This window comes from Suillus subaureus (genome assembly GCF_016647635.1).
Source record: "Suillus subaureus strain MN1 chromosome Unknown BJ212scaffold_19, whole genome shotgun sequence".
In the NCBI taxonomy this organism is placed as follows: domain Eukaryota; kingdom Fungi; phylum Basidiomycota; class Agaricomycetes; order Boletales; family Suillaceae; genus Suillus; species Suillus subaureus.
In genome coordinates, this window is record NW_024538575.1 from 273,602 (window position 1) to 301,029 (window position 27,428).

Below are 27,428 nucleotides of genomic sequence, written 5' to 3' on the forward strand. Positions count from 1 at the left end.
ATGGAGGGTAAGGGTAATAACCCTCCTCAAATGAAGAAGCCATTCAAGAAGGACATTGCTGCTGTGGCTATGTCAGATGCTGCAAAATCTAAGACACCTTCCTCACCTACTCAGTCTGACTCAGACCTAGCATGTGCCATCATCGAGGAGATTCTTGATGATTTGGATTTGTCACCAAGTGTGGAAGATATTGCCTGCATCATGCATCAGATCATGTCCACTATTCTTGACTCTGGCACCACATCCACCTTAATCACTGACCAAGAGTTCTTTTGGACCTTCTCCACTGATTCCCATGTGACCATCAAAACTGCAAATCACAGTTGTCTTCCAACTTCAGGATGTGGAGATTGTATTGCGGACTTGAGCATTGGTGGTAGGACTTGACATCTTTGTCTCACCAATTTCCTTCACACTCCGGGTGCCATGGTTAATCTTCTTTCAGTCAGTTATATGGTGGAGAAAGGATGGGCAGTCAACTTCCTACCTGGACCCACTTGCTGTCAGCTCATCTTTCAGGAGAAGTGCATTGGGGAAATCCCCATGACTGGGAAGTTGGTATTCTTGGATCTGCAGTTTGTTCATCCAACAGCTGCATCTTCATCCTTACCGTGTGAACTCTCAGCATTTGCACATGTCCCTCTCATGTGAGACCTCTCACATGCACACATGGGTCATCCAGGTGGCAATGCCATCACATGACTTCCTCTTGTGGCCAAAGGTATCACTGTCACTGATACCATGCCTTTGCAGCACTGCGAGTCTTGCATTATTGCTAAACACCCTTGTCGTCCTTACCCATCCTCCACTGAACCTCGGGCAAAGGCAATGCTCAACCTGGTGCATTCTGACCTGTGCGGTCCATTCCTGGTTGTCACACCTCATGGCAAACTCCATTTCATCATCTTTCTTGACAACCACACCAACCTTCTTAACATGCAGCTTCTCACTAGCAAAGACCAGGCATTGGAGGCATGGCTTATCATTCATGCTCAATGGGAGAATCACACTGGACACACCATGAAAGTCTTTCATTCTGACAATGGTGGTAAGTTCATCAGTTGTGACTTCACACATGCCCTGCAGGATGCTGGCATAGAGAGGCAGCTTTCAGCACCCTATGCACACCAGCAGAATGGAAAGGCTGAGAGAGCCATTCACATGTTAGAAGGATGGATGTTCACAATGCTGGAGACTGCAAACCTTCCAGCTGATATGTGGGGTGAGGCCGTCTTAACTGGCTGTTATCTGTGGAACAGGTCAGAGTCTAGTGCACTCCCAGTTGCTGGTACCACTCCCTTCAAACTCATCAATGACCATCAACCTAACCTTTCCCATCTCTGAGTCTTTGGGGCACATTGCTTTGCTTGCATCCCCATTGAACTCCAGGCCAAACTTGGTCCTCACTTGTGCCATGCAATCTTCATGGGTTATCCAGAGGGTACAAAGGGCTACCATCTTCATGATAGCAATGGTACATTCTTCATCACTCACGATGTCATCTTCAACAAGAACATGCCCAGTGTCTCTCATTTGTCTGACTCAGATGATGACTCTGATGCATCTGAATCATCCATTCCCACTCCTGCTCCCTCTTCTAGAACTGTTGCAACTCTGCCTTCCACTCTTCCTTCCCCACCTCCTGCTATTTGTCAATCAGCATGCTCTCATGTCCTCACTCAAGCTGGTCATGCTTTCCAAGACAATCTTGCAGCATCCCATACTCATCTTCAGACTCTTCTAGACATCCATTAGCATCACATGGGAGTGGTTCCCTTGAGCGAGGGGGTGCATGATCCTGCAACAGATTCCACATCAGCCATTCCTATCCCAGAAAATCTGGAAGAAATTGAGCCCAATATAGACATACCTGAAGTATTTGCTAACATCATCATCAAGGAGCAGGTGAATATCACAATTCACAGTGATCACAAGCACAACCCTATGAGTGCAGACTACAACATGAAGATCCCTCCAGCTACCTATGAGGAAGTGATGTTGCATTCAGATCATCTAGATTGGCTCACAGTGATGAAGAAGGAGCTTGGGATTATGTCCAAGATGAAAGTTTACAAGCTCACCTCACTGCCTGAGGGGCTCTGTGCGATAGGGAACCAGTGGGTGTTAGAGTTCAAGGAGGACGACAAAGGTGGCCCTGTCTTCAAAGCACATCTTGTTGCCCAGGGGTTTTCTCAAATCCCTGGCATTGACTATGGCACCACCTTCACTCCAGTCATCAAGACTGCCTTGTTGCGCCTCATTGCAGTGCTTGCTTGCAAGAACAGATGGGATCTTGACTCATTTGATGCAAAGAGGGCATTCTTATGGGGGGTGCTCAAAGAGGAGCTATATATGAGGCAGCCAAAAAGTTTTGAGGATGGAGACTGGTGTATTTGTGTCTGGTGAATGCTTTGTACCATCTATGGGCTTAAGCAGTCCACAATAGAATGGTACAAGGAGGTACGTGCAGTCATGACAGAGTTGGGTTTCTCTTGCTGTGCTGTCAATCACACCATATTTCTCTTTGACAAGGTCATCTCTGGCACACACACCATCTGCATCATCGGAGTCCATGTTGATAATGGCCTCGGGACCTCTAACTCCTCTGCATTCCTCACCTTCATCAAATGCAAAATTGATGGGCATTTTGTGATCAAGGACATGGGTCCTGTCAAGAAGCTTCTTGGTATTCAGTTTGAGTGCAACCTTGCAACTCATCAGCTGTGGATGCATCAAGGCAAGTATATCACCTACCTGCTTGAAGAGTATGGGCTCCTGGATTGCAATCCCATCTGCCTCCCACTCGACTCTCATTATCCCTTTGGCAAACCACACGACTCCCATGACAATATCAAGAACCTCACTCATAAATTCCAAAAGCTCATTGGGGAGCTTTTGTACCTTGCAGTATGCACTTGCCCTGATATCTCATATGCAGTCAATTCCCTCACACAGCACAACTCCAACCCATCACTTGCACACTACACCTCTGCGAAATGCCTTCTCTGTTACCTCTCTGGCACTCAAAATCTTTGCCTCCATTATGGGGGTGCTCATGTTAATGAGGGCCTCCATGCATACTGTGATGCAGATTGGGCAAGTTCCCCAGAGGATCATCTCTCAATTTCGGGGTATGTTTGGTTCTTCGCAGGGGGTGTCATCATGCACATATCCAAGAAGCAGACCATGCATGCACTCTCCTCCACAGAGGCAGAGTACATGGCTGTCACCCACGTCATTTAGGAAGGTCTTTGGCTCAAATCCCTCCTCATCCAGCTTCATGTTCTGCTCACATTCCCCATTATGATTTATATGGACAACACCGGCACTATCTCACTCTCTACTGAGGCAAGGAATCACATCTGGTCAAAGCACATCGATGTTTGCTATCTCTTCATTTGCGAACACATTGAAGAGGGGACCTTCTTGCTCAAATGGGTGCCTTCACACATGAACACTGTGGACATCTTCACCAAGGCTCTTGCTTGGCCTCTCTTCAAGAAACACTTACCTGGCTTGCAGCCGGTGTCTCAGTGAGGGGGTGTGTTGACATAAGCTCTTGTTTCCCTATATGTTACTGTTCTTGCCTCTTGCTATGTACTGTACAGCACCTTCTTCATACCAGCCACAGATCCTCCATTGCCTTTATGTACTCACCTCACACTTTTCTCCCACCTCAGCATTGTTCTATTAACATCTGCTGAGGTGAGTATCTTGCTTCATGTACTTGACACTCCCACTGATGTAACATTACCTAGTCTTCGTTTAGGTACTTATTAATACAGTGTTGTTCTATTAACATCTGCTGAGTCTTCATTTAGACTTTGAACAATTATGGAACAAAGGTCCTACTATCTCCAAGATCTCCATATGATACAAGTCAAACCACTCCTCCCCCCACATGGTCAGAACTGAGAAATCAATCAGCTTTGTTTGGATAGGACACTACTTTAGTGTTAGCTAATCAAAATGCAGTCCCTCTCATCTGAAGGCACTTGCCATTGTAAGCTAACAACATATCATCAGGCTCAACAGAAGGGAAATGTGAAAGTGAACACACCTGATGTGTCAATTGAGATATGACCTTGCAAAACACACATGAAAGCTTGTTTCTTCCCACTGGCCAAATTAATCTGAAAAAGTTATGTTCATAGTGTGATATCATGAAGAACAGTAGGAGAAAGCTAAGTACCAGTAGTAGGAGGCAGCTTGGATGGGATCATCAATGATTATCCACCACTACTTATAATTACCAGTGACCACACATCCTTGACTCAAGTCCTCAGGCCTCAGTGACAGTACCATACCGTGACACGAGTGGCAGCGAAGCTAGGCTATGCAAATGCAACGCCTGACATAAGAGATTGTCTCGAAGTTTATTTGCGCCTCAGCTGCACCACTGCCATAATACATCAAAGGTATCTTCAAGGTTGATCAAGCCCTGACTATAGAATGTGGCTACAGTTTGATTTCTCAGCTGCCTTCTTCGGAACCGACGGCGTGATCACTCCTTTGATTGTTCACAATTATCTTTTACATATCACACACGTTACCGTCTCCACAAGTTCAATTACAAGGTCGCCTCTGTGACAGTCTTGGTTGCGACGCCTTTATCCTCTCGATTCTTTGTTGTTACGCCTCTCCTTCAAGGGTCCGGGAGTGTTTAAAAGAGTAGTTTCAACGCATTCTTTACCTAGTTCTAAACCGTCATCGCATTCCTATTGGACTCGATATCATTCCGACCTATTCCGACTCGTGAAACTTTGCTATACTCTGTTCTAAACCCCTACTCAGACAACCCTTGTTCTCTCAGTGTCTCTGTTGTCTACTTAAGCTCCGAGTTGTTTGGAGTCAGTCGTAATCTAATCTGGAGGTTCGAAGAATCGAAGCATCCTAAATTTGCATTACTTGGCCTCGTGTTAGACACGTTGCTCCGATACGAGAGGATACAAGAGAGCTATCCAGCGGACGAGGAATAAGTACTTTGGAGTGCCCTCTCTTCTTGTCCTGGGACCTATCGCTCATTTGCTATGGTCATAATTTGCCCGCAGTTGGAAGCCCACGGAGCTTGCACCGATCCCCTGTGCACAGGGTACCATGACGTCCACCTCTGCGAGTTATGTGGTGTTTTCTGTGCGTCCACTAAGTGGTACGAAGCGCATCTAGCCAGTAAGAAACATCGTCGTAAATTGGCTGGCCGTGATGGAGGCCAATACCGCTGCCCAATTTGTGGCACTTCCGTTTCCGGTCACAAGTCTTGGGTTCAACATGTTCAAGGAAAACGACACCGCAGAAACGCAAAGAATGAAGGTGTATTGCCTGAGGTAGCTCCCGCTATTCCTGAGGCGCTCCCCGGCAAGGTGTTCTGTGGTGTCTGTGACAAACAGATTCCAGAAGGCTTGTGGCCTTCTCATCCTCGATCCTTCGAACATCGCAGGAAGGAGGGTTACACTGCGTTCAAAACTGCCCTCGAGGAAGCTGAGAAGGACAAACATGGCATCGTTCTCTCGGAAGCGCTAGATTTTGGAATTATGGAAAATGCTGATGCTGCGCAGGGAGCATTACGAACTTTGACAATAGAGTCCACGGTGCCCTCATCGCGAGTTGCCATCAAGAAAGTATCTTTGTCCTCTTCGTTCGTGAGCGGGCAATCTCCGTGAGCTCTTTTCCTCTTTTGTTGGTTTGACCACCCAAACCAATGGCTTTGTTGGTAGGTTTGCTATTACGACCACAGTAGAGGGGGCAGTATTGGGATGTCGTCGTCCGACTGCAATTGGTGTGCGATTTTCAACACCTCACTCTGGGCGCATGGATGATCGTCTTGAAATCCTCTTCGAAGACACAGCGCTGCATGTAACCTTCGTTATCGCTAGACCGCTGAAGGCCATTGTGGGCAGCCAAGCCGATTATGAGTTACTGAAACCAATTGCTCCCTTCCAACCTCGCCGGCGAACTCGTGCGCAGCCCGAGACGCAGGTAGTGTCAGGTGTCCCTCCACCTTCCAAAAACATCATCCCGTACACTATCAATTTGCCTAGGGCGCAGCCTTCGGACTCACTCTTAGCTGCATTGTCAGAAACATCATCTGGAAAGGCGCTAGATCACGTCAGGAGAGTCTTCCTCCCAAAGGTCATCGATTCTTCAACGTATTCGCGCTACTTTAAGACACTGCTTTGGACGGAGGAGCAACGCATGGAGTGAGTAATATTGTATATTGACACATCTCTATTCTTACGAGTTTTCAAGGCATGATTTGGAACTCTATGACATTCCTGACGCTCAGCTAGATCGTCATGGACTGTATTATCAGTGAGCACACTGATATTTCGCAAAGGTTTGAGCTCATCGTGTTATAGTTTGCTCGTTCCTGGATTAGCGGAAAAACGCCCAAGTGTTTTGATTGGTTTGGGCGTCTCCTTATTTTGTTCTTGCTATCATTCATCGTGTTCTCAGGGGATCGGTTTCTTGTCCAAAAACATGGGGCTGTCGAAGGCCATTGGTACGAAGGCCATGTCCATTTTGTTCGACAGGCGTCTGTCGGGTTACGATTCAACGGGTCATTTCGTGGCTGGTCTCAGCAACAGCGGTATACCGTACGATTCAAGCTCAACCGCATTCCTATGCGCCGCCAACACCAGGCGCTGGACACTGCATTTGCATCTGATAAGTTTTTGTTCCCTCAGAAGGCGCACATTTTACCGCTTGCCTCTCGTCCTGGCATAGGCCCTATTGTGCCATTTAATCCGTTGATTGCCACGAACCCACCTCAGCTTCAAGCTGTCACATCTATCCTTCTTCAGCAACCGGGTTCAGCACCGTTTGCCGTTTTCGGTCCCCCGGGCACTGGCAAGACTATAACGATAGTGGAAGCCATGAAACAACTACTCAAGCATAAACCAAATACACGTATTCTTGCTACCGCACCCAGTAACTCTGCCGCCGACATCATTGCATCCCGACTGGCGTCCACCCTCGGACCCGACGAATTTTTCAGACTTTACGCGCCCTCAAGACACCTCGACGACGTCCCAGATGAGTTGCGGCGCTACACATACCAAAGGAGACTAGAAGGGGAAGACAAGAGCTGTTTCTCTGTCCCGCCCGTCCCCATCCTCAAGCGCTTCAAAGTTATTGTGTGCACATGTGTCTCCGCATCTATCCCGTACGGTATTGGAATCCCACGCGGACATTTCACGCATATTTTCGTTGACGAAGCCGGTCAAGCGACTGAACCTGAAGTGATGATCGGTATCAAAACGATGGCTGACAATGCGACGAACATCGTCTTGGCGGGAGATCCGAAGCAATTAGGACCTATCATCCGTTCTAGCATCGCAAGGGAGCTTGGGCTGGAGCGGAGCTACCTCGAACGTTTGATGTCGATGGATGCATACGAAGCTCAAAGTGGCCATGGCCTGAGGTGATCATAGCTCACGTATTTCCTTTCAATTCGTTCAGGTTACTTAATCTATGAACAGCGTCGTCAAGCTTGTGAAAAACTTCCGGTCCCATCCCGCAATTCTCAAGTTTCCCAATGAGCGATTCTACGCAAATGATCTCGAGTCCTGTGGCAACAAGAACATCATACGCGCTTTTGAAGGCTGGAAGAAACTGCCTTCAAAGAAATTCCCGATTATCTTCCACTCGATATCTGGGAAGGATGATCGCGAGGCTTCGTCACCCTCGTTTTTCAACATTGACGAGGTTACTCAAGTTCGCAAATACATTCAACTCCTCCGAGATGATCGACAGATCAGAGTGTGTAAGTGAATACACGCCCTCATTGTCGTTCACAATTTACAAACGATACAACAGCTCACAATGAGATTGGCGTGATCGCTCCCTATCACGCTCAATGTGTCAAAATTCGCAAGGTGCTCAGTGGCGTGGCTGACGAGGTCAAAGTTGGCAGTGTAGAAGAATTCCAGGGTCAGGTGAGAAATTTTGAAGTTTGCGTCGTTCTATGACCAATTCTATTTACTAGGAGCGACGAGTCATCATTATATCGACGGTCAGAAGCAGCCGAAATTTCGTTGAGTTTGATCTCAAACACACCCTTGGCTTCGTTGCGAATCCGAGGCGTTTCAATGGTGAGTGAATAATCGTTTTTGGTAAAAATAATACTCACATCGCTCTCAGTTGCTGTGACTCGAGCACAGGCTTTGCTGATTGTGGTCGGAGACCCAAATGTCTTGTCCCTAGATCCCCTCTGGAGATCGTTCCTGAATTATGTACACTTGAACGGCGGGTGGGCTGGTCCTGGACCGACATGGGACACGACAGAAACAGTGGATGAGAGTGGCGAATACGACCAACATATTCGAGCTGCTGCAATGACGGATATGAATCTTCTTGCTCGGAGGATTGAGGAGGTCGTGGCAGAGAATGTGCAGACCGATACAGACAACGATGATGATAATAATGACGACGATGCAAACTTTGATAGGCCGTGGAGGGAGCTAGAGTAGGCTTTCTTACTGTAATTGTTATGTTCAATATTCCTTGTAACTTTCTATGTAGTACTTTGTTTTTTCGCATGCTTAGATTCTGCTACTGTCTCACGCCGACGCCGGGCGGTGTTTGCATTTGTCCAAATTGGGGATACGAGTAAGTCGTCGTGGACTTGCTTGGAATTCCTCAACTCTTCAATTTTCGTGCACCTATCGGTAGGACTGTGTCTCCTCGCTTTTGCTTTCGCGTTCACGTTCTTCTGTCATATTATGGTCGAGGACAAGTACATCGGATTGGCTCTGGCAGTCTCCAGCTCACTAGCCATCGGGACAAGCTTCATCATTACAAAGAAGGTTCTACATGTTGAGCTTTGTTGAATCCCCCGGAAACTGAGTGGTCTTGGATGCAGGGACTTACTGATGCAGGAACACGAAATACATCTGGCTCCGAGGAGTATGCTTACCTCCGGAATCCGATATGGTGGGCTGGGATTTCAACTTGTGAGTCTCACCAATTGAGCCGTCGAAATATCATTTCATTTCAACAATTGTATAGTGGTGCTTGGAGAAAGTGATAATCATCTCTTGCCCCTTTGTTCAGCTGATAATGAAGTTCGTAGTCGCAAACTTCGCTGCTTACACTTTTGCTCCCCCAATATTGGTGACACCATTAGGCGCACTTAGCGTGTTGATCGGGTAAGCGTGCTATAGGTGTTATAGCTCCATCAGCTGATGTTATGCAGTGCTATACTGGCGTCCTTCCTGCTCAACGAGGAGCTCGGGCATCTAGGGCGGACGGGATGTGCCCTGTGCCTTATTGGTTCTTTGATCATTGTTCTCCATGCACCACCAGACAAAGAGGTTCAGACCGTGGACGAGATTTTGCAATACGCTATACAGCCCGGTTAGGTCATAATCTTCTCTTATTGCTGTAACACTGACCGGGTTGCAGGATTCATACTGTATTGTTTCACGGTTTTCGTATTCTCGATCGTCATGATATTCGGTGTTGCCCCACGCTACGGGCGCTCCAATCCTCTTGTTTACATATCTATATGCTCCTTAGTTGGTTCCGTGTCTATCATGGCCATCAAGGGTTTTGGTGTAGCCGTCAAACTCACATTTGGTGGGAACAACCAGTTCACCCATCCAAGTACTTATGCGTTCGGCATAGTCGTCATTGGGTGCATTTTGGTGCAGATGAATTTCTTCAATAAAGCATTGGACACATTCTCTACCAATGTGTACGTCCGTCCGTACACGTTTTCAATGGAATGTTCACCATTTTACAGTGTAAATCCCATGTATTACGTTGGATTTTCTACGGCAACGATAGTGGCGTCCCTCATCCTGTTCCAAGGATTTAATACGACGGACGGCACAAATACCGTTACGCTCCTCGCTGGGTTCATTGTCACTTTCCTTGGCGTTCACCTCTTAAATCTTTCACGGAAACCTGATCCCCAAAACATGCCCAACGGTCACTCCACCCTAGAAAGCGGTCTCATGAATCCTCGCATGAGTCTCCAGGGTCGTATGTCTCTAGATGGGTGGAGTGGTTTATCTGAAGTACAGCCAGATGGTGCCCTGCAGTCCTCTGGCCACGGCCGCCGTTCTTCACTCTACCGCGCACAGAGTACCACATTGTTCAACGCCTTTGAGGAGGAGGAGACAACTGATAACATGCCGCTATCTCGATTGCGGGAGAGTGAAGAAGAGTACGAGTATGATAGTGATGTAGATGAACGGACTCGATTGCATTCAGAGCATCGGATACGACCGAGTGTCTCTCGAAGTCATAGCAATTCCCCAGCACTGCAGGGCAGTGCACGAAATTCTCCTCGACCCTCATAGTCATACCCTTTTAACGGACTACTATAATAGATATCAATTTCTTGTCTAACATATTTAAAGGTTGTGGAGGACTAAGTACTTGAGTGAACCGAACAGTCCGCAGCTCGGATGTGAGAACAAGTTCCTGGTTCAGGTGCCTTTATCTTCTAGAACACATGTGGTCTCAATGTAGTTTCGGGGCCTTGCGTGCACACAGGCATCGATTTCTCCTGACCCCTGCATTTGCTCAGACTATCCGATTCTCCTCTGGTATAACAACGACCATGGGCGCAATTGGGACTCGCACTGTCGACACTACCGAGCGGCTAGCAAAGCTACGAGAGCTATTGAAGAAACCAGAGAACAACGTCAAGGTTTTCGTTGTTCCCAGCGAGGACCAGCGTAGGCACACACAACATATCCAGCAGAAGTATTGACCTTCCTTGTTCTGAAGATTTCAGCGAGTATCCTGCACACTCGGATGAGCGTAGAGCATTCATTTCAGGTTTCAATGGTTCAGCTGGTGAGAAGATCCCATGATCTCGGTTTGATGATATCTGATATGAGATTCATGTAGGGTGCGCTATCATCACCCTCAGGGATGCTTTCCTCTTCACAGATGGGAGATACTTCTTGCAAGCTTCCCAGCAACTTGACAGGTACTGTTTAGATCATTTGGTTATATTCTTCCTCACAAGAGATGTCCTCAGCAATTGGAAGCTTATGAAACAGGGTTTGCCAGGTATAGTGCTCCGTTCATCATGTTCGTGCTTTTGACTTACTTGAGAGAGGAAGACGTGCCCACATGGCAGGAATTTCTCTCCAAAGTCAATCCTTCCTATCCTTTTTGGACCTTACACTGATCAAATACTATGACAGCACCTCGAGCAAGGGACCCGAATTGGCATCGATCCTACGCTTATTTCAGCTGGTACGGGTGTTACCACTTCTTCTCCCTATTTAGCTAACCGATAGTAGTGGATGCTGAAAGTCTTAAGAAATCTCTTGAACCTAGGGGGTCTGAGCTTGTATCTCTCCAGAAAAACCCTGTCGACATTGTCTGGGGCAAGGACCGACCCCCGTGTCCTCACAACAGCGTTTTCCCTTTGGACGTCAAATACGCTGGTCAGCATAAGATGACCGTGCATAGTTTAAGACTGACGTTTGAACAGGAGAGACATTTCAAGACAAACTCCAGCGTTTACGGGAAGAGATGACGAAGAAAAAAGCTGTTGCCTCCGTCGTTACGCTTCTTGACGAAGTCGCGTGGCTTTTCAACCTCCGTGGCACAGATATTGACTTCAACCCTGGTAATTGCAGACCACTGTCACGCTGATTTAGTATCTCAAGGAACATTTTCTAGTCTTCTTCGCGTATGCTGTTGTGACTCCAACAAAGGCAATACTTTTTATGAACGACGCTCAGGTCCAGCACAGTATCAAGACGTTCCTGGGCTCTGATGTTGAGATCCGACCATATGAGTCTTTCATCCCTTCTTTGAGGCAGCTCGCTGCGACCCTTGGAGCTAATAAAGACAAAGTGAGACATTTAATGCATGTTTAAAATCAATTCTGATTTTTGTCCGCTTTAGCCTATGCTACTGGGTGATAAAACTAGTCTAGCTGTCGTTGAAGCAATCGGACAAGTACGTACTTCGTGACAGTCCGTGAAAATCACTAACCGTGTTCCGACTAAATACAGGAGAATGCCGTTCTTATCCCGTCACCAGTGGCTGCTATGAAGGCAATAAAGAATGAGACGGAGATCGAGGGCTTCCGCAAATGTCATATCCGCGATGGCGCTGCCCTAACCCGTTACTTTGCCTGGTTGGAGGAACAACTTAACGGAGGTGCTGAGCTGAACGAAAGTCAGGCTGCGGCTAAGCTCGAAGAATTTAGATCGTCAGTGTGGACGATATTTTATATTGCTGCAGCTCACCTCCTAATAGTGAGCTGGACTTGTTCCGTGGACTGTCGTTCACAACAATCTCATCTACTGGACCTAATGCTGGTGCGCGAACTCGGGTGAGACGAGACACACACTGATTATTGCACAGCCGTGATACATTACTCACCGGACCCGGATGACTGCGCGGTCATCAAAAAGGATCAGGTATGTTGTCCAGATCGATGTGAACCATGCTTACACAGAGAATATTAGATATATTTATGTGATTCTGGAGGTGAGGTCCTTTCTATTCACAATGATACATCTTTTACGAGAGCACCATCAGGACAATACCTTGATGGAACGACTGATGTGACCCGGACGTTGGTAGGAAAATTTGGTGACGAGAAGGGTTTATCTCAAGACATTCTCGCAGCATTTTGGCACCCCTACCGATGAGGAGAAACGAGCCTTCACGCGTGTTTTGCAAGGCCATATTTCAATCGACACTGCCATTTTCCCAACTGGCACGTCAGGTGCGTCCGCTTTCCCATTTCCCTTTACTTCAGCCTGACGATATGTCGTTTAGGTTACATCATGTGAATGATTTGCTTCTGACATCGTCAGACCAAGTTGCTCAAGTTGATTTCACCTCAGTGACTCGTTTGCAAGACGAGCTCTATGGCAAGAGGGATGGGGTAAGCTATTCGTTCTTGAGCCTTATTGCAATATCCTAATCGAATTTACAGATTACAGGTAGCTCCTCATCGCTCAAAGTCATTGAACTTTCATAACGCCCGAATATAGACATGGGACTGGCCATGGCGTTGGTCACTTCCTGAATGTTCATGAAGGTAAGCTAGGCTCCTTGTACATAGCGTAGGATGTTGACATGCTGCAAAGGCCCGCATGGCATCGGCACCCGCATAGGTTTACTTCATACTACACCCCCTAGTCTTCCTGCTTACCCGCACCTCCAGCGTACAACAGCACCTCTTTGAAAGCGGGCATGACTGTTTCGAATGGTGAGTGGACTGAGTAATGCAAAGAACGAGCCAACATTCGCGCCAGAACCGGGCTACTACGCCGACGGACGCTACGGGATCCGCACTGAAAGCGTTGTTATAGTTCGGGAGGCTGAGACACCAAATAACTTTGGGAATGGGTACCTTTGTTTTGAACATGTAACAATGGTGAGCGCCTTCAGATGAGAGAGATCGTGTCCCGATAAGCTAACGCTGAAGTAGTGTCCTATCCAAACGAAGCTGATCGATTTCTCGGTTCTGACCGCGCAGGAAAAGGAGTGGCTCAACTCTTATCATGCGGAGACGCTGGAGAAGGTAGGCCCTTTGCTCCGTAACGACCTGCGCGCTCTTCAGTGGCTAGAAAGAGAGTGCTCTCCTGTGTAGAGGATGATCTTATCAGATGCAGTTGTTTAATCGAGAGCACCCCAAAAAACAATTTTGTACATCAGCACGAACATCAAGCCCAGCCGGGACTTATCACTCGTTGGAACATCATGAGATGGGACGAACAAGTGCAAATCATCTATCTTGTTAATACACAAATCATAGAACACTTGGGAGTCCGAGGGTGCTACATCTAGACTCAGAATTTTTCCAGCAATCAAAGGTCTGAAGCATTAACTATAGTCTACCATGGCTGACTTTTGAGCCTATTACTTACTAGTACTCAGGTCTCAAGTTACTAATCAGTAAACAACAACTTTTCCTACAGATTCTTACAATATAACAGACATCACAGAATCCCAAGATCCTAGAGCTACAGTCACAAGGCCACAGATGCTCACAGATTCTCAGTGTGTCATAGACTCACAGAATCCCCAGGATCCCAGACCCACAGACCCACAGAACTCACAAAATAAATCATTAAGTCTTTTCTTTAGTTCAACATCACCATTAAGCCTTAGTATGAACCAAAGCTTATTCAAATTCATTGTTAGGACAAAAAGAGCTAAGCCTATTGACTAAATCTTGTTAAAATTCACAATTTTCATAATTTGCACTAAACTTCCAAGTTTGTATAGTCAAAAATATATCACAATAAGGTCTAATTTTCAATAATGGGAAGTCATAATGAGGTATAACTATAGATTTCAACTTGGAGACAATATGAAGGCTTGATTCATATGTTGAACCTCTGACTGAACACTGGCAGCACTATTTGACATTAGTTTGAGGAAGATTGTGAAGTGACATTCTTCAGTTATGAAGCCAGGAGCCCTGCAAGTAAGGTACAATAAAAGGAATTGTCATTATCCCAGTCTGACACATGATGAGACATTTATGTATAGATGCTTTCAAAATACTGGTTCAGATGGGAGTGCATGAATCAAAGCACAGTGCAAAGCTTCTGCAGATGATCCATCAGATGCCATAGCCTGTATTTCTTCCATATCCCCAAAAGTCTTCTCAATATAGTCTTTTGCTCCAGAAAGCCAAGCAACTTTGCAACATGCTGCATGGATACCAAGGTAGTGTGGACTAGGTAGAGGTAAGTGAAGAGGATCATCAGTTGTGAATGTTACAGTAGGAGGAAGTGCTCGTATAGTTTGAGGGTCTCCACACACTTGATATGTGTGTTGCATATCATGGTGTGTGTCCTTGTAATGGTGTCAATCAGTCATCAATTCTCCATTATACTTTAATGACATGACCCACCATTTCTTCAAACCACAAGTCAAGCCTATTAAACATTGCATGCACATGCACAGCCAAAGTCAAGATATTTTCAAGATGATGGATCTTAATATCATCAAGTTCTTGCTTGATGTCATAGCCTGAAAGATGGTTTACTATGGTCTGTGCATTCACTACATCCTCAGGCTTGGTTGTTTGCAGAATGGATTGAGCAGAGTATGTTTGCATAGAAAAAAGGCATACCTTAAGGTTGTCCTCACCAGAAATGCCTTTGCTGATGGAAGCTGGAAAAATATAAGCAGCTTTTGTGGAAAAGACAGACAAATTTTTATCTAAAGCCTCTGCCACAAGCTGTCTTTGATTGTGGTAGGCAGTGGAATCAATAGCACTAGTAACAACACAGCGAAATTTATCCCGAATGAGGGCCTGACTGAAATTATAAACAGACCAGGTGAATGAGATGTGGAGCACTTACATGCACTTTTGCTGTTCTTTGATCCATGGGGCTCTCCTCTGCCTTGAGGGTGTCAAATGATAGGTCAGAAGTGAGGAAAGAGGATTCAGGGGTCTGACTTGGAGCAAACTCAACTATGAGTTCTAAATATCAATTCAAGCACAATATAGCAGGTAGCAAGTACTCACACAAATGAATGAAATGATCATAGATGAGTTGGGCAAGGTGAATAAGCTTTTTATCATCAGTACATTTGCCAATGTCCTTTGTGATGTTGCAACTGACCAGCATCACTTGGTGCATATATTAGCATGTATCCAAGGATACGAGCACACATGAGAGTTGATGGGTGTGGTGGTGGGTCCAGCTGCATGATATGGGCCTGATCCTGGAGGGCCACACAACGGTTATATGCAGCATTAAACTCAGAGTCAGAGGAGATTGTGTTGGGGAGATTGGAGGGAAGAGGCACAGAATTATCCATGGTGTGCTTGTTGATTAATTTCGTTATGGTGCAGCTTTTTACTGTGCTATTAGAGCAAGGTTGCTGTGGAAGAGCAACTTTGCATCATACAAAACTTAGGGGTCAACTTCTGGAGAAAGGGGTGTCCACCCCGGCGGATGCCACCTTCTTTCTTTGGAAAAGCACGGGCGCAAAAAGTTTTATTTAGATCCATTTGACCACCGTTTGACCTAAAAAGTCAGGATTCACTTTACCTTACTATATAGTACTTATCTTGGGATGGCCCTCCATCTGCTTCAACACAACTGTCTTCAAGTTCCAGAGACGAAATACCCTGTTGTTCGACTCGGAGCTGGTGATCATTCATCGTTTATCGGAGAAAACTGCGACTGTCCTTACGCGTCCTTCATGGGCTTGACTCAACTCTTGCAGTGTAGCTTCGACATTTTACTGGAGGTTAATTGCGTTGGGCGCAGTCGAGATGGACCTTGAAGGAATTGTGGGCGTCTTCTTGCGGGACGTCCAGCCTGAAAAAATCGCGATGGGCGTTTGGGAGAACTCTCACATCGTCTACTACTTTATGGACTTTGGTTTGGCGAAGCTTTACGCTGACCCATCCACAGGAACACACGGCGTTGTGAAGGCCACGTTGGCCTTGGAACTCCGCGATATGCAAGCTATAACGTGCATTATGGACGAGGTTCGTGGAGACCAATTTAATTCCTACCCAGGCTAACAAGCGAGGAGTAGAACAAGGACGACGAGACGATCTTGAAGCATTGGGCATCATCCTACTATTTCTTTTGCATGGACGTCCGCCTTAGCAAGGCGCCCACCCACCAAGCCTCGAGGCCAAACTACTTCGAATGGGGGAGATGAAAGCTGGTTCGGTATTTCGCGACCTGCTCGCGCGCTCACCTGTGGAGCTTACTGCGTACTTCGATCATTGCCGTGGTTTAAAGTTCGAAGATAAACCATCATATCTTTTGCTAAGACAACTGTTTAACTAGGTATTGGTCACGGAAGGGTGGACGGAAACACCAAGTTTGATTGGGAGGATGGAAGTTCACGCAAAGGTGTGCCGTTGCCAGTTAGATATTCGATTCACAAAAGACGATGTGTCCACGCTACAGTACGTGAGCCCATACATTCACTACGCGCAATCTAATTAAATGCGTCTCACATCATCTATTTATTCGACTTTCATTTCACAAAGCTTCACGTCGACTCGTACATAGGGGCACACATACCATTCCACGAATAGACCCAGCAATATTCGAATATTTTGGACGAGGTTCACTACGACCAACTCAATTCCTGAACAAGGACGGCGAGACGACCTTGAAACATTGGGCAATGCCCTCCTATACCTCTTGCATAGCTTTCTGCCTTGACAAGACATACAGGCACCAAGCATCGAGACCAAACTGCCTCGAATGGCCCGGGGGGAGGTGAAAGCTGGCTCAGCAGCATTTCGTGACCATCTCGTCCGTTCCTGTAGAATCTACGACGTACTTCGATCACTGCCGTGGTTTGAAGTTCAAAGAAAAGCCCAACTACGCATTGTTGAGGCAGCTGTTCAGCAAGATTATGGAGGGAGGGGTAGACGGGAGACACGAGGATTGACCTGCTGGATAGAAGTTCTGACAAAGGTACACTGGTGCCCGAGGAGTATCAGTTAGATGTCCGATTCACAGGGAGTGCTTTGACCACGCCACACGCCATGCTCCCTTGCTCTATTTGGCAGAAGGGCATACTCTTGACAGAGAGACTTGAATCGTGAGACACTTGACTTGTCTACACAGTTCATTCCTACCTCATGATATCTGTGATGTACGAACGCTTTGAATCTTGTACAAGTAGTAGTGGCGGTCCCGGGCCTTTGGTGGGGTTTGCAGTCCAGTACCAATAGGTGGCGAACAGATGTCTCTTAACTGTTTTCATTACGTGTCTACTCCATGTCTCTAATAGTGGTCGGAATGAGCAGGAGAAACTACCAGAAAAGTCGCAGTGAGGCGAGCACGTTCCCGCGAAGCTGAGGGCAGTAAAATCTCGTACGTATACCGCTCTGTATGAAGATATACTCTACGAAGTTGAGGTTGGTGTTGAACCGAACCATGCAGGACTCTATCCCGTGCTAGAAAAGCCATGGGCCGACTATCACATTACGTCAGCCTTAAAACAAACATCAAAAGTCGATAAACCAACCTCGCCCTCTAGGCCCCTCAGGCTTTATTTGTAAACAACTTTGATGTATGAGATTGAGCGCCTTAACAGCGTCACGGCCCTCGATAACACACGATATGTTGATCTCACTGGCGCCTTGGCTAATCATCTCGATATTCACATTACCCTGGCCAAGGGAAGTAAACATGCGTCCCGATATGCCAACCAGGTTGCGCATCTGTTGACCAACAAGGGAGAGAATGGCCATTTCACGGTGGACGGAAACCTGGGACTCGTGTTAATTAAGGGGCCAGCGTGATCAAGGGTGCTCACAGTTCCACTCTTCTTTAGTTCCTCCACTAGCCGATCCATAGTTGTCCTGGATAGATTGTCCTCAATAGCCATGCTGACATGTACTTCGCTGGTGCTAATGAGGTCCACAACAACGCCAAACCGATCAAGGGTTCCAAATATCCCAGCCAGGAAGCCGTGAGACACACTCTTTCGATTCGAATTGACGTTGAGTACGACAATGCGTTCTTTTATTGTCACGGCGGTTGGCAGTCGCTTATTCCTACGCAATTCGTCGTTGGACGGAGAGAGGTCTTGTGACATCGCAACTGGCACTTCGCAGAGACCATCGTCTGGCGATACCTCAATATCTGGGTCGGGGTGGATAACTGTACCACCGCCTAGGGGGTTCTCCACGTTTTTTATTCTTATTGGGATTTTTTGGCGAATGACCTGCAATTTGAAGGATGAGCAAATTTTGAGGTTCAATGATGATCCTTCTGACCTGCTCCATTGTGAACGGATGCACGACTTCACTCCCATAATAAGTCAGCTCAGCGGCTTCATCGGGCGATATGATAGGTATCAATCGTGCCGTAGGCACTTTTCGAGGATCCGCTGTAAATATCCCGTCAACTTCCTTCCATATTTGTAGTTCTGATGCTTCGAGGCCAACCGCCAGAAGAGCAGAGAGTAAATCTGTGTATCCTCGGCCGACTTGCCGGAGAAGCGAACCCGGTACGTGGCCAAAGAAGCCGGTGACAACGGGTACGCGAGGTGTGCATCCCTGATGCGTTCCCCGACAGCAGCGGCCACACCATCATAAAAGGCCTGATTAAGGGAGCCTTCTGGGGCGGTGTCGTTATCCTCGGATACAGGGATGATATCTTCCAGCGATACGTATTCTGCGTCAATGCCCTGCAGGCTGCAGATCAGTCTAATTGAGGAATTGTTGATACCAAAAACGTACTTGGTCGCGTAGAACGGCTGTCATCAGTTTACAAGCCAATCGCTCGCCGAAACCTATGATGTTGTCCCGCGAACGTGGTGATATTTCATTGATTACCTGGTAACCACAGACACATTCACGTTAGGTTAGACGACGAATGGCAGTGCAATCACATGGACTGAATGCACCTGAGCAGCAAACAAGAAACTACGAAGCCAGTCGCAGTCTCGATCTATCTCATCCTCAAGTTCTTGGAGAATCTCTGGATTTTTGACAGATGCTTTTGCAGCATTCATGTGCTCTGACCGTATAAGGTCGACGGTAACATTAAATTCCGGTTGAGACTGGCCAGTCTGGGGTGTTATCAGTGGTGTCAGTGCACCCGTGGACGGAGACGATGGCGATGGCGAAGATCTGCGTATCGGGGAGTTGGGGGAAGTTTCTGATGACCTCCTGAAGATACCATTTATCGACGGAGTCATGGTACCGGAACCATTGAATAACTTGTGTCGTTGCCGTGCCTCAGAGGCAGCTTTAAGCAGCAGATTGGTAGTTCCCAGAGCCTTCGCGGACCCAGACCGTGCAGAGCAAACGACAGTAATTTTGTGCTGGCCAATATAGTTCCTAAAAGGCGAAATCAAGACACCCAAAAGCACATCATAACTAAAACTTACGATACGATATCACGAGCAATATTGACTGGAAATTTGCCTACACTAGTACCTCCATACTTCTGGACTATCCATTTTGCTTCTGGGTCTGTGTTGTTCTGACGCAACGTTGTCGTCGAATTCGTAGGTGGAGAGGAGGAAGGCAGAGTGATCAGATCTAATTTTGATCCCAACATCAGACGTCAACGTCGAGTCCAAAGATAGTCTACGGCCACGCAGTGCTAGCACGAGAGCCCGAGACTGATAGAAACAAGCTAAAGATGTCAGAAAAAGAAATGGCAGACCCTGGTTATATGGACGATTGCTAGCGTCGTGTGCATGGAAAAACAAATTTGACGCGCTAACTTGATCATTGACTCACTGCCAGCTGTGAGAGACCCCTGTCACCCGAGGTCGCCGGTACAACTTCAACTTGCAGTACATAGTAATACTGTATACATTGCCATAGCACCCTTATTGAATAGGTTTGAATAGATCGTTGATATTGAAATCACTACTTCAATCTAACATGCCAATCCTCTTTCACCATGTCATTCTCAGGTCGTGAGTACATCATGACAGGATGCGTCTTTCAAGATCGATTTGATCAGGTCTCTGACCCTAGGGAAGAAGCCAGTCATTCCATATTCCCAGTGCCCGAATGTGAAGCCTCACATATAACCTATAAGCTGAGACAGCGTCGGCTTTTTGCTGTGCGGCAAGCACGGCGGAGTAGTCGATTCACATAATAATCCGAGGCGGCAGGAACCATACGTTTACGTATGTAGATAATGAAATGGACGGTTAGCGATAAGCTTGGAGGGAACGACTCGATTGGTGTTTCATGGTACCTACATTTCCGATCTAGATGGGTCGACACTGCTTCAGTCTCTCGCTACGCGTGAAGACCTGTGGAGTCTGCCCACACGAAACGCCAATTTTTGATCAATCATTTCTGGAACGTCGGAATTTTTGCCAAGATGGGAGAAGACCCCCGGCAACATGTTCAAGAGCGACACAGGAGAGGCGCTCAATCTGAGTTGGGTCGTAGGGTCACCATTAGAGTACCTGAAAATGACGCTACAGCGCAGCGATCCAATTGTAGGACTCACAGAAATATATGTCTGGCCCGGGATGCCATATTCGTACAACATCCAAAGGTGCGAGGGTTTTGCGACGACGATTCGAAAGCCAGAGCGCACAATCGGACTGATCAATGACGCAGCGATGGATCGCCACTGAGCAGTGTGACAATCAGGACTTGCGCCCTGAGAACGTGGAGATCCCCTTGGGGCTCGAGCACAAGGTTGTCTCGATTTGGAGTTTTTCGGTCCGGAACGTGTGGAGAAATATACTTAACTGATCGTGGCTTCGCACTTGTACTGGCTGGGCCGGCGGAGATGAAGGGCGTATAGGATGTAACTTAGAGTTGCGGGACAAAAAGCATCTGATATGCCTTATAAGCGACACGGAATGGTTCTTCACCATCCATATCTCGTGTCCTTACTTTTCAGTGGTAATCCGACCAAAAAGGGAGTCTTCAAAGTTCTTACGACATGCGGCAGCTTTCAGGGGTGACTGCTATCGAAAGAGTGAGAAGGATCCAGTTAGCTTTGCCAGACTTTACCCACGTCCAGGAACCGGAGAAATGGAGGAGCCTCACTTATCGAGTAAAGTTCTTACAGAGGGGGACAATGTGAAATTGCCGTTCAGCTTTCACCCTTTGACGTCGTGGCACCCATATATATACGACAAGGCCCCCTTAGCGTGATGTGTTCGAAGTAGGTGCCCATAGCAGTATGCCAGGGTATACCAGTTTAGGGCCCAAGAGAGCACGGGTTGCCTTGTGCAGCACATGTGCCTTAAGTATCTGTCTCGCGTTGAGAGACAAGCCTATTCCTGGAGGATAATCAGGTACAGCAAAACCCAAGCAAAGGTCTGCAAAGCTGCGCACCGGTCAGAAAGTACTCACGATATTGCGTATTCGGTTAAGCCGTATTACAAGGATTTGCAAGTTGCTCTGGAAAGGTGTGCCACGCAGTTAGATGGCATATCTTTAAGAGGTGCTTGCCCAGCATGATGCTGATAACGCTAGTGGCAAGTGACTAGTCAGACTCGGATATGAAAAAGCAGGAAAAGGCATGGCCGTGATGCGTTGATGGCAATGCCGCGATTAGTGAAGATGAGGGAACCTGTTACTAACCTGAAAGTTGTTCACGTGTAACGCCCAGCTGAGAAACAGGCACCAGGTTCTACCAAGTTGGTGCTTGCCTGGTCCGGTGATTTCTCGATTGGTAGACTATAATAACAAACCAAGAACCCACAGAAGGCACCCATTGCTAGCAAAAGGAGCATGCTCGGCGTCAACCTTCGCCAAGGACTATAATTTGCAGTACGTCTTGTGCCTGGCAAATTACTGCATTGCTGCCGGACCCAGCTTTGCCCAGGGACCCTCTGTTACTATCTTCCATCACTTGTTTTCTGTGATTTTTGCAGCCTGGCATCCCCCACAGTTCGCTATGTCTGGGGCAGTTACAAAATCTGCGCATGACTTCGACCCTTTAGACGAGGCTCTCAGGCCACCAATAAACGAAACTGAGGAAGATCGTGTTATCAGGCAAGCTCAGGAAGCAGAGGCACGCAGAGTGAGCCAAGCAATAGATGATTCAATACGAGCGGAGAAGCAGGCGCAGAAGAAGAAGGGTATTGTCAGATTGTTATTGTTGGGTCAAAGTGAATCAGGTATGTCCGACGTGGTCAATAGCATTTACGTTCACTTTGACAATTGAACGGTAGGTAAATCAACGACACTAAGACGTACGTATAAACAACTGCATCAGGCTGGGTGAAATTGAGTCATTCTGCTTAGACTTCCAAAAACTGTACACCCCCACTGCTTTCCATGAAGAGCGGATACTCTGGCGCAGCGTCATACAGCTCAACATTGTGCGGTCTGTCCGTACAATCCTCGACGCCTTATCCGACGTTCGGCTTCCTACTCTTGATAGTGGAGGTGAAGACAGCGATGACGGTGGAGATAATATACCCCAGGAGCTCGAAATGTTGCAGATGCGCCTCACTCCACTGCGTCATATTGAGGCATTACTCATTGCAAAACTAATACCCCCGACCGAAGATGAAGCAGCTTCTATCATAGGAAGCAGTGCTATTAGCGCATACCACTCTCATCGCAGCCGAAGTAGCGAGCGTTCATGGAGAGCTCAAGAAGTTTTCGTACGCCCTGGAGCCACATGGAAGGGAGCGCTCGCGAAGAGTACTCGTGCTCGACCAGTTTCATTAGGCAATACGGGAATGCAAACCCGGGATGAAGCGCAAGAAGTTATTCATTCATGCAGTTATGATATCATGGCTCTCTGGAATGACAGGCTTGTTCGGGAGGTTTTACGGCGGAGAAAAATTCGCCTGGAAGAATCTTCTGGCTTGTAAGCTCTCGGTCTCATTTTACGTCTAGTTCTACTTGAAACATTGTCGTTTTATAGCTTCCTCAACGACTTGGATCGAGTCACGGCCCTAAATTACACCCCAAACGATGGTGAAATACTCTTATGTTCTGGCAACGAAGGGAACTGGGTTAACCGCTGATATAGATGATGTACTTCGAGCGCGGCTGAAGACGGTTGGCGTTTCGGAATATCGGTGTGAAATGGAGGCTGTGGCTGGACGTGAAAGTGGTACTGAGTGGAGGATAGTTGACGTTGGAGGTTCCCGGTCGCAGGTACGTATTAATTGCTTCTCTCATCCCACGCTCACCCTTTTCCAACACCTTATCTTTGCAGAGAGGTGAGAAGCTCATTCGTATTCAGTGTTAGCAGACGCTGAATCCCACCTTTTAGCAACATGGGTACCCTTCTTTGATGATGGTCCGTCCTCAGTGTATTTCATGTACAGTCTGCTTATATGACTCCTAGTCGATGCAATTATCTTCCTCGCGCCAATATCCAGCTTTGATCAAGTTCTCGCTGAGGATCGTAGCGTGAACCGTCTTGTCAGTCACCTGTCATGCTATCATGCTATCGTTCTTTTTTGGGTTTACTATTTCCGTGCAGGAGGACAGCGTGCTATTATGGAAAGCTGTGTGCTCAAACAAACTGCTTGCAAACGTTGATCTTGTTCTGTTCCTGAACAAGTGCGACATACTCGATGCGAAACTCACGTCGGGGATAAGGTTGTCGAAATATGTCCGCAGCTACGGAGACCGTCCTAACGATATGGAGACGGCTTCAAAATGTCAGCAGACTGTCTTTACTTGGCTCAGCCACTGATATCTGTCGCAGACTTCCGAAGCAAGTTTAGCGCGATACACCGAGAATACTCACCGCTCCCACGGAAGTTTTATGGTTTTTGCACGACTGTTACAGTATGTTCATTCATCTCAATTCTATTTACGGCCCCTGAATTTGGTTCTGTCACGCAGGACACGACTACGACTGCTGGTATTCTCGCCAGTGGTGAGTCCGATATGGTGTTTCCAATCCTGTATGCTAACACTACGGTAGTGCGAGATATGGTCGTACGCAGACACCTCAAGCAATCCAGGCTGCTATAGTAGCTCCCATAAGCTCGAGTTTAACGACTGAGCCTCTGGAAAATTGCCTGAAGGAATCGTTTCTGCGCCCTTCATCTACGACCTGCCTCCATGCTCAACATGACACCACACACATTCCATCCATGGTCATCCCCATTTGCTAACGAAATAGTACTGGCATTTACGCCCGTCGATGGCTCATGACTTCACATCATCTCCTCGCTCCATTTATCATTCTGCCTGCTCTGGAAGGAGCAGCATCTATTTTTCTCAGCAGCTGTAGCACATAGTTCAGGAAATCGTCCTATCTACTCATCTCGCGCCATTTCTGTTCCGCGATTTATGTGTTTATCCATCCCTTGTTAACTACTGCACTCATGTTCTCTGGATTTTCAAGGCTCCTACGGAGCTACCCCATAGTTACCATGCATTCGACATACCTGTTTACTCTGTGGGGACGGGCGTGTACATGCTCATTCTCTACTGTACAATTGTACAACTGATGTGCTACCACTCATATAACTGTTAAACCCGACCAAACCCCTGTGATTCGGACACCTCGATAGTTGGTGTGCAAAATTCAAGCAGATCGCAAGCAGATCAACCATATAATCTCTGTCGTGGTGTTGCAACATTGTATGTTCGTACATCCTCTCATAGACTGATTTTTGCTGGGTTTGTTTTATCGGAGGAAAATATGGACTGCATGCCTGCTCAACTCGAAGGCCCCCTAAGATTATATTTGTCGCCTACATAGCACAACACACGAGGATAACTTCTGATCTTCCCGCAAGGAGCTTGCTATGTTTCAGGTACTTAATTTCGGGTGATCTATAGTCGGATTCGGATTCTAGACTGTGTTCGCGCAAAGTGCCCTTAATGTTGCGTCTCGCATACTTGCGACATCAAAGAACGGGTGCTACTATAAGATACATCATTATTAACGTTGCTAGGTACTACGTAGTCTGCATATGAGCGAATCCAAGTCTGTTTCTAGCAACTCGGATTCAGAAGACAACAAGGGTGTGATAGGGTATGTATGTTCTGTAACGTGGTCAAATCTCCCTTCATGAATTGGTCATCTACTCCTGAGCTCAGGCACCAGTGTACCTTTGCCGGAACTTCCATTTACCCAATCAGACATGGAATCTTTCGTCCACCCTTCCCTATCTGGATGAATGTATTAACAATGTATAGTCCGGCTTTTCTTTAAACTCCAAGCCATGACAATGATCGAAGTACGTCGTGAATTCCACGGGAGAGCGCGCGAGCAGGTCACGGAGTGCTGAACCGGCTTTCGTCTTCAGCATTCGGAGTAGTTTGGCTCCTTTGCTCGGTGCGTATCTGCCTTGCCACGGCAGACAGCCATGCAGGAGATATAACAGGACGTTTCCCAATGATTCATCACGGTACGGTATGTGTGATGGGTCGGCGTATAGCTTCGCCAAACCGAAATCGAATAGGTACACGATGTGAGACTTCTGCCCGACGCCCATCGCAAAATTTTCAGGCTTGATGTCTGGCAGAACAACTCGGGAATAGGCAAATTTGATTCAATTTTATCGAACTGACAAAACGTGCACTGATCAATATCAAAGTCGCGGATGATCAGCACACTTACCATTTACAACCTGAGCACAACTACCGTCTTCAAAGAGAGCTCGCCTCTGCAGTCTTCTCGAGATTCGCACTTCGTTGTTCGACAATCAAGAGATGCAATCACCACAGTAGGCTATGCGGCAGAGCTTCGTAAGGCAAGACGCAAGGTGTGTCCGATGTGTCCGATGCAGTCTCTGATTTGATCGCCGCTTCTGAGCCTGAGAGAGCATGGAAAGCACTCCACACCTCTCGTGTGAAAAAACGCATCAGAGATTGTACACTATCAATGTACGCGAACTTACCGAAGCCTCCCACTCCAAGCAATCTCGTCGTCTGATAAATACCACGGATGCGCCGTGGCATGATAGAAATCACAGGTCGCTTTGAAGGACATGACGGGGATGACATGTTGTGTAGCTTCGTGGGTAGAGTTTGTAATCCGTCGGCCGCTAGAGTGGGGTCACATATCTCCTAATTTCAGCCCTCCAGGACGTCGAATAAAAACATTTGGGAAGCCTATCATGCATGCCGGTTGCATCACTTGGTAACGACTGGACGTCACAACAAGAATTCGACCGTACCGCATGCTAATTGACAGCGCTCCAAGAGGTCTGAAAAAATGGAGGGATTTTGGCTGAAGAGATCCGAAAGGGGCGCAGATTGATCGTCCACAGTAAGACCAGACAGAAGTTGGAAAGACTGTGTCCCGAATGGGAAGACCGAGCAGCGCATAATCCTGATCAAGGAGCGTCCCCACAGCTGCTTCTGCATCGGCACATAAACCAAGTTGCGCGATAATCTGGACAGCTTCCCGGAAGACCGCTTCACTTAGCAGCACTTTAAAAACAGTGCAGACATCCTCCAAAGTGTGCTATACAATATCGGTATAGGGTACGTCAGCATTGTCTCTGTGTCTCATAAGTTCGCGCTTGAGATAGACTCCAGACAGTCGACCTTTGTCGGGATGTATCGGCGACAGCAAATTCATAGCGTCATTTACGGCACCATCACAGTCCTGATTGCGAGTGAACTTCAGTGTGTGTGAGATTCGAATATGAAAACCCACAAGGATGATACCAAATTTATATATCGAAGGTAAAAACTGCAATGGACATAGCGGACACAGGGCGTACGCAGAACGGGGCGAACGCCGCCACAGTCCGATGCTAGTTCCAGGATTTGCGAACTGTTGCCAAGAACAGGGGAGTCTCCGTCAAAGGGAATCTTCGTCGACCAGAGTGTTAGACCATCTGACTTGAGATTTCGTCAAAGGTCGGTCCATCACCAACAAGCGAATAATCCGGCAGAAAGGGGCTCATGCTTCGCCGAGCAAGCGCACAATAAAGCTACGAAAGCCAATTTTCCGTTCCATCAGAAGTCAACATTGCATCATACTTTGCGACCTATGTCTTTCGACTTCAAAGTCCAGTTTACAGCAGCAGTGACACCCATCCATGAATAGCCCGCAGCAAGTCTGAAA

At 47.1% G+C, this 27,428-nt stretch overlaps 9 protein-coding genes across 9 annotated transcripts; 6 read left to right on the forward strand and 3 right to left on the reverse strand.

Annotated features, from left to right (window-relative positions):
* Positions 1 to 651, forward strand: BJ212DRAFT_1481621 (uncharacterized protein; the record flags this gene model as incomplete). The annotated part of the gene is made up of 2 exons (XM_041340290.1): positions 1 to 376; positions 446 to 651. 2 exons carry the CDS (start codon positions 1 to 3, stop codon positions 649 to 651), a joined length of 582 nt encoding a protein of 193 aa, XP_041192230.1.
* A 4,379-nt stretch (positions 652 to 5,030) lies between these two features.
* BJ212DRAFT_1481625 (RNA helicase) lies at positions 5,031 to 8,468 on the forward strand (the record flags this gene model as incomplete). Its single annotated transcript, XM_041340291.1, has 9 exons — positions 5,031 to 5,656; positions 5,715 to 6,197; positions 6,247 to 6,309; positions 6,357 to 6,403; positions 6,454 to 7,420; positions 7,479 to 7,762; positions 7,816 to 7,934; positions 7,985 to 8,090; positions 8,140 to 8,468. 9 exons carry the CDS (start codon positions 5,031 to 5,033, stop codon positions 8,466 to 8,468), a joined length of 3,024 nt encoding a protein of 1,007 aa, XP_041192231.1.
* Positions 8,469 to 8,720: 252 nt separating this feature from the next.
* Positions 8,721 to 10,304, forward strand: BJ212DRAFT_1273328 (magnesium transporter NIPA-domain-containing protein; the record flags this gene model as incomplete). Its single annotated transcript, XM_041331077.1, has 6 exons — positions 8,721 to 8,804; positions 8,861 to 8,972; positions 9,071 to 9,146; positions 9,194 to 9,354; positions 9,403 to 9,694; positions 9,743 to 10,304. 6 exons carry the CDS (start codon positions 8,721 to 8,723, stop codon positions 10,302 to 10,304), a joined length of 1,287 nt encoding a protein of 428 aa, XP_041192232.1.
* A 155-nt stretch (positions 10,305 to 10,459) lies between these two features.
* Positions 10,460 to 13,579, forward strand: BJ212DRAFT_1273393 (peptidase M24, structural domain-containing protein; the record flags this gene model as incomplete). Its single annotated transcript, XM_041331082.1, has 23 exons — positions 10,460 to 10,685; positions 10,738 to 10,806; positions 10,861 to 10,942; positions 10,994 to 11,025; positions 11,073 to 11,110; positions 11,163 to 11,214; positions 11,259 to 11,408; positions 11,456 to 11,593; positions 11,647 to 11,822; positions 11,875 to 11,928; positions 11,985 to 12,184; positions 12,232 to 12,293; positions 12,340 to 12,395; positions 12,444 to 12,465; positions 12,517 to 12,557; positions 12,607 to 12,710; positions 12,828 to 12,868; positions 12,920 to 12,926; positions 12,978 to 13,024; positions 13,074 to 13,100; positions 13,151 to 13,195; positions 13,242 to 13,363; positions 13,418 to 13,579. 23 exons carry the CDS (start codon positions 10,460 to 10,462, stop codon positions 13,577 to 13,579), a joined length of 1,953 nt encoding a protein of 650 aa, XP_041192233.1.
* Positions 13,580 to 14,472: 893 nt separating this feature from the next.
* Positions 14,473 to 15,778, reverse strand: BJ212DRAFT_1577643 (uncharacterized protein). The gene is made up of 5 exons (XM_041342199.1): positions 15,473 to 15,778; positions 15,306 to 15,418; positions 15,074 to 15,256; positions 14,852 to 15,016; positions 14,473 to 14,793 (listed from the first exon to the last, which is right to left on the reverse strand). The coding sequence occupies exons 1-5, from the start codon at positions 15,585 to 15,587 to the stop codon at positions 14,491 to 14,493; spliced, it is 879 nt and encodes a 292-aa protein (XP_041192234.1). The 5' UTR covers positions 15,588 to 15,778; the 3' UTR covers positions 14,473 to 14,490.
* A 450-nt stretch (positions 15,779 to 16,228) lies between these two features.
* On the forward strand, positions 16,229 to 16,626 carry BJ212DRAFT_1481628 (uncharacterized protein; the record flags this gene model as incomplete). The annotated part of the gene is made up of 2 exons (XM_041340292.1): positions 16,229 to 16,447; positions 16,498 to 16,626. 2 exons carry the CDS (start codon positions 16,229 to 16,231, stop codon positions 16,624 to 16,626), a joined length of 348 nt encoding a protein of 115 aa, XP_041192235.1.
* A 1,025-nt stretch (positions 16,627 to 17,651) lies between these two features.
* On the reverse strand, positions 17,652 to 20,149 carry BJ212DRAFT_1359403 (Aspartate/glutamate/uridylate kinase). Its single transcript, XM_041335853.1, has 8 exons — positions 19,828 to 20,149; positions 19,342 to 19,777; positions 19,175 to 19,270; positions 19,021 to 19,122; positions 18,710 to 18,991; positions 18,247 to 18,657; positions 17,956 to 18,199; positions 17,652 to 17,904 (listed from the first exon to the last, which is right to left on the reverse strand). The coding sequence occupies exons 1-8, from the start codon at positions 19,998 to 20,000 to the stop codon at positions 17,885 to 17,887; spliced, it is 1,764 nt and encodes a 587-aa protein (XP_041192236.1). The 5' UTR covers positions 20,001 to 20,149; the 3' UTR covers positions 17,652 to 17,884.
* A 2,173-nt stretch (positions 20,150 to 22,322) lies between these two features.
* Positions 22,323 to 24,370, forward strand: BJ212DRAFT_1300286 (guanine nucleotide binding protein, alpha subunit; the record flags this gene model as incomplete). The annotated part of the gene is made up of 12 exons (XM_041332966.1): positions 22,323 to 22,545; positions 22,600 to 22,620; positions 22,673 to 23,246; positions 23,304 to 23,356; positions 23,412 to 23,539; positions 23,601 to 23,604; positions 23,658 to 23,684; positions 23,733 to 23,809; positions 23,871 to 24,051; positions 24,099 to 24,181; positions 24,239 to 24,272; positions 24,321 to 24,370. 12 exons carry the CDS (start codon positions 22,323 to 22,325, stop codon positions 24,368 to 24,370), a joined length of 1,455 nt encoding a protein of 484 aa, XP_041192237.1.
* A 1,145-nt stretch (positions 24,371 to 25,515) lies between these two features.
* Positions 25,516 to 25,845, reverse strand: BJ212DRAFT_1273475 (uncharacterized protein; the record flags this gene model as incomplete). The annotated part of the gene is made up of 1 exon (XM_041331091.1): positions 25,516 to 25,845. The coding sequence occupies one exon, from the start codon at positions 25,843 to 25,845 to the stop codon at positions 25,516 to 25,518; it is 330 nt and encodes a 109-aa protein (XP_041192238.1).
* Between the last annotated feature and the right edge of the window lie 1,583 nt (positions 25,846 to 27,428).

What these genes read in the sequence shown, in the direction of transcription:
- BJ212DRAFT_1577643 (XM_041342199.1), bottom strand. Translation starts at nt 15,587, where the DNA reads ATGCACCAAGTGATGCTGGTCAGTTGCAACATCACAAAGGACATTGGC. An exon ending in TGATCATTTCATTCATTTGT is followed by an intron (nt 15,419 to 15,472) that starts GTGAGTACTTGC and finishes TAGAACTCATAG; the next exon opens with TTGAGTTTGCTCCAAGTCAG. An exon ending in AAAGAACAGCAAAAGTGCAT is followed by an intron (nt 15,257 to 15,305) that starts GTAAGTGCTCCA and finishes AATTTCAGTCAG; the next exon opens with GCCCTCATTCGGGATAAATT.
- BJ212DRAFT_1359403 (XM_041335853.1), bottom strand. Translation starts at nt 20,000, where the DNA reads ATGTTGGGATCAAAATTAGATCTGATCACTCTGCCTTCCTCCTCTCCA. An exon ending in CAGCCGTTCTACGCGACCAA is followed by an intron (nt 19,123 to 19,174) that starts GTACGTTTTTGG and finishes TGCAGCCTGCAG; the next exon opens with GGCATTGACGCAGAATACGT. An exon ending in ATCCGTTCACAATGGAGCAG is followed by an intron (nt 18,658 to 18,709) that starts GTCAGAAGGATC and finishes TTCAAATTGCAG; the next exon opens with GTCATTCGCCAAAAAATCCC.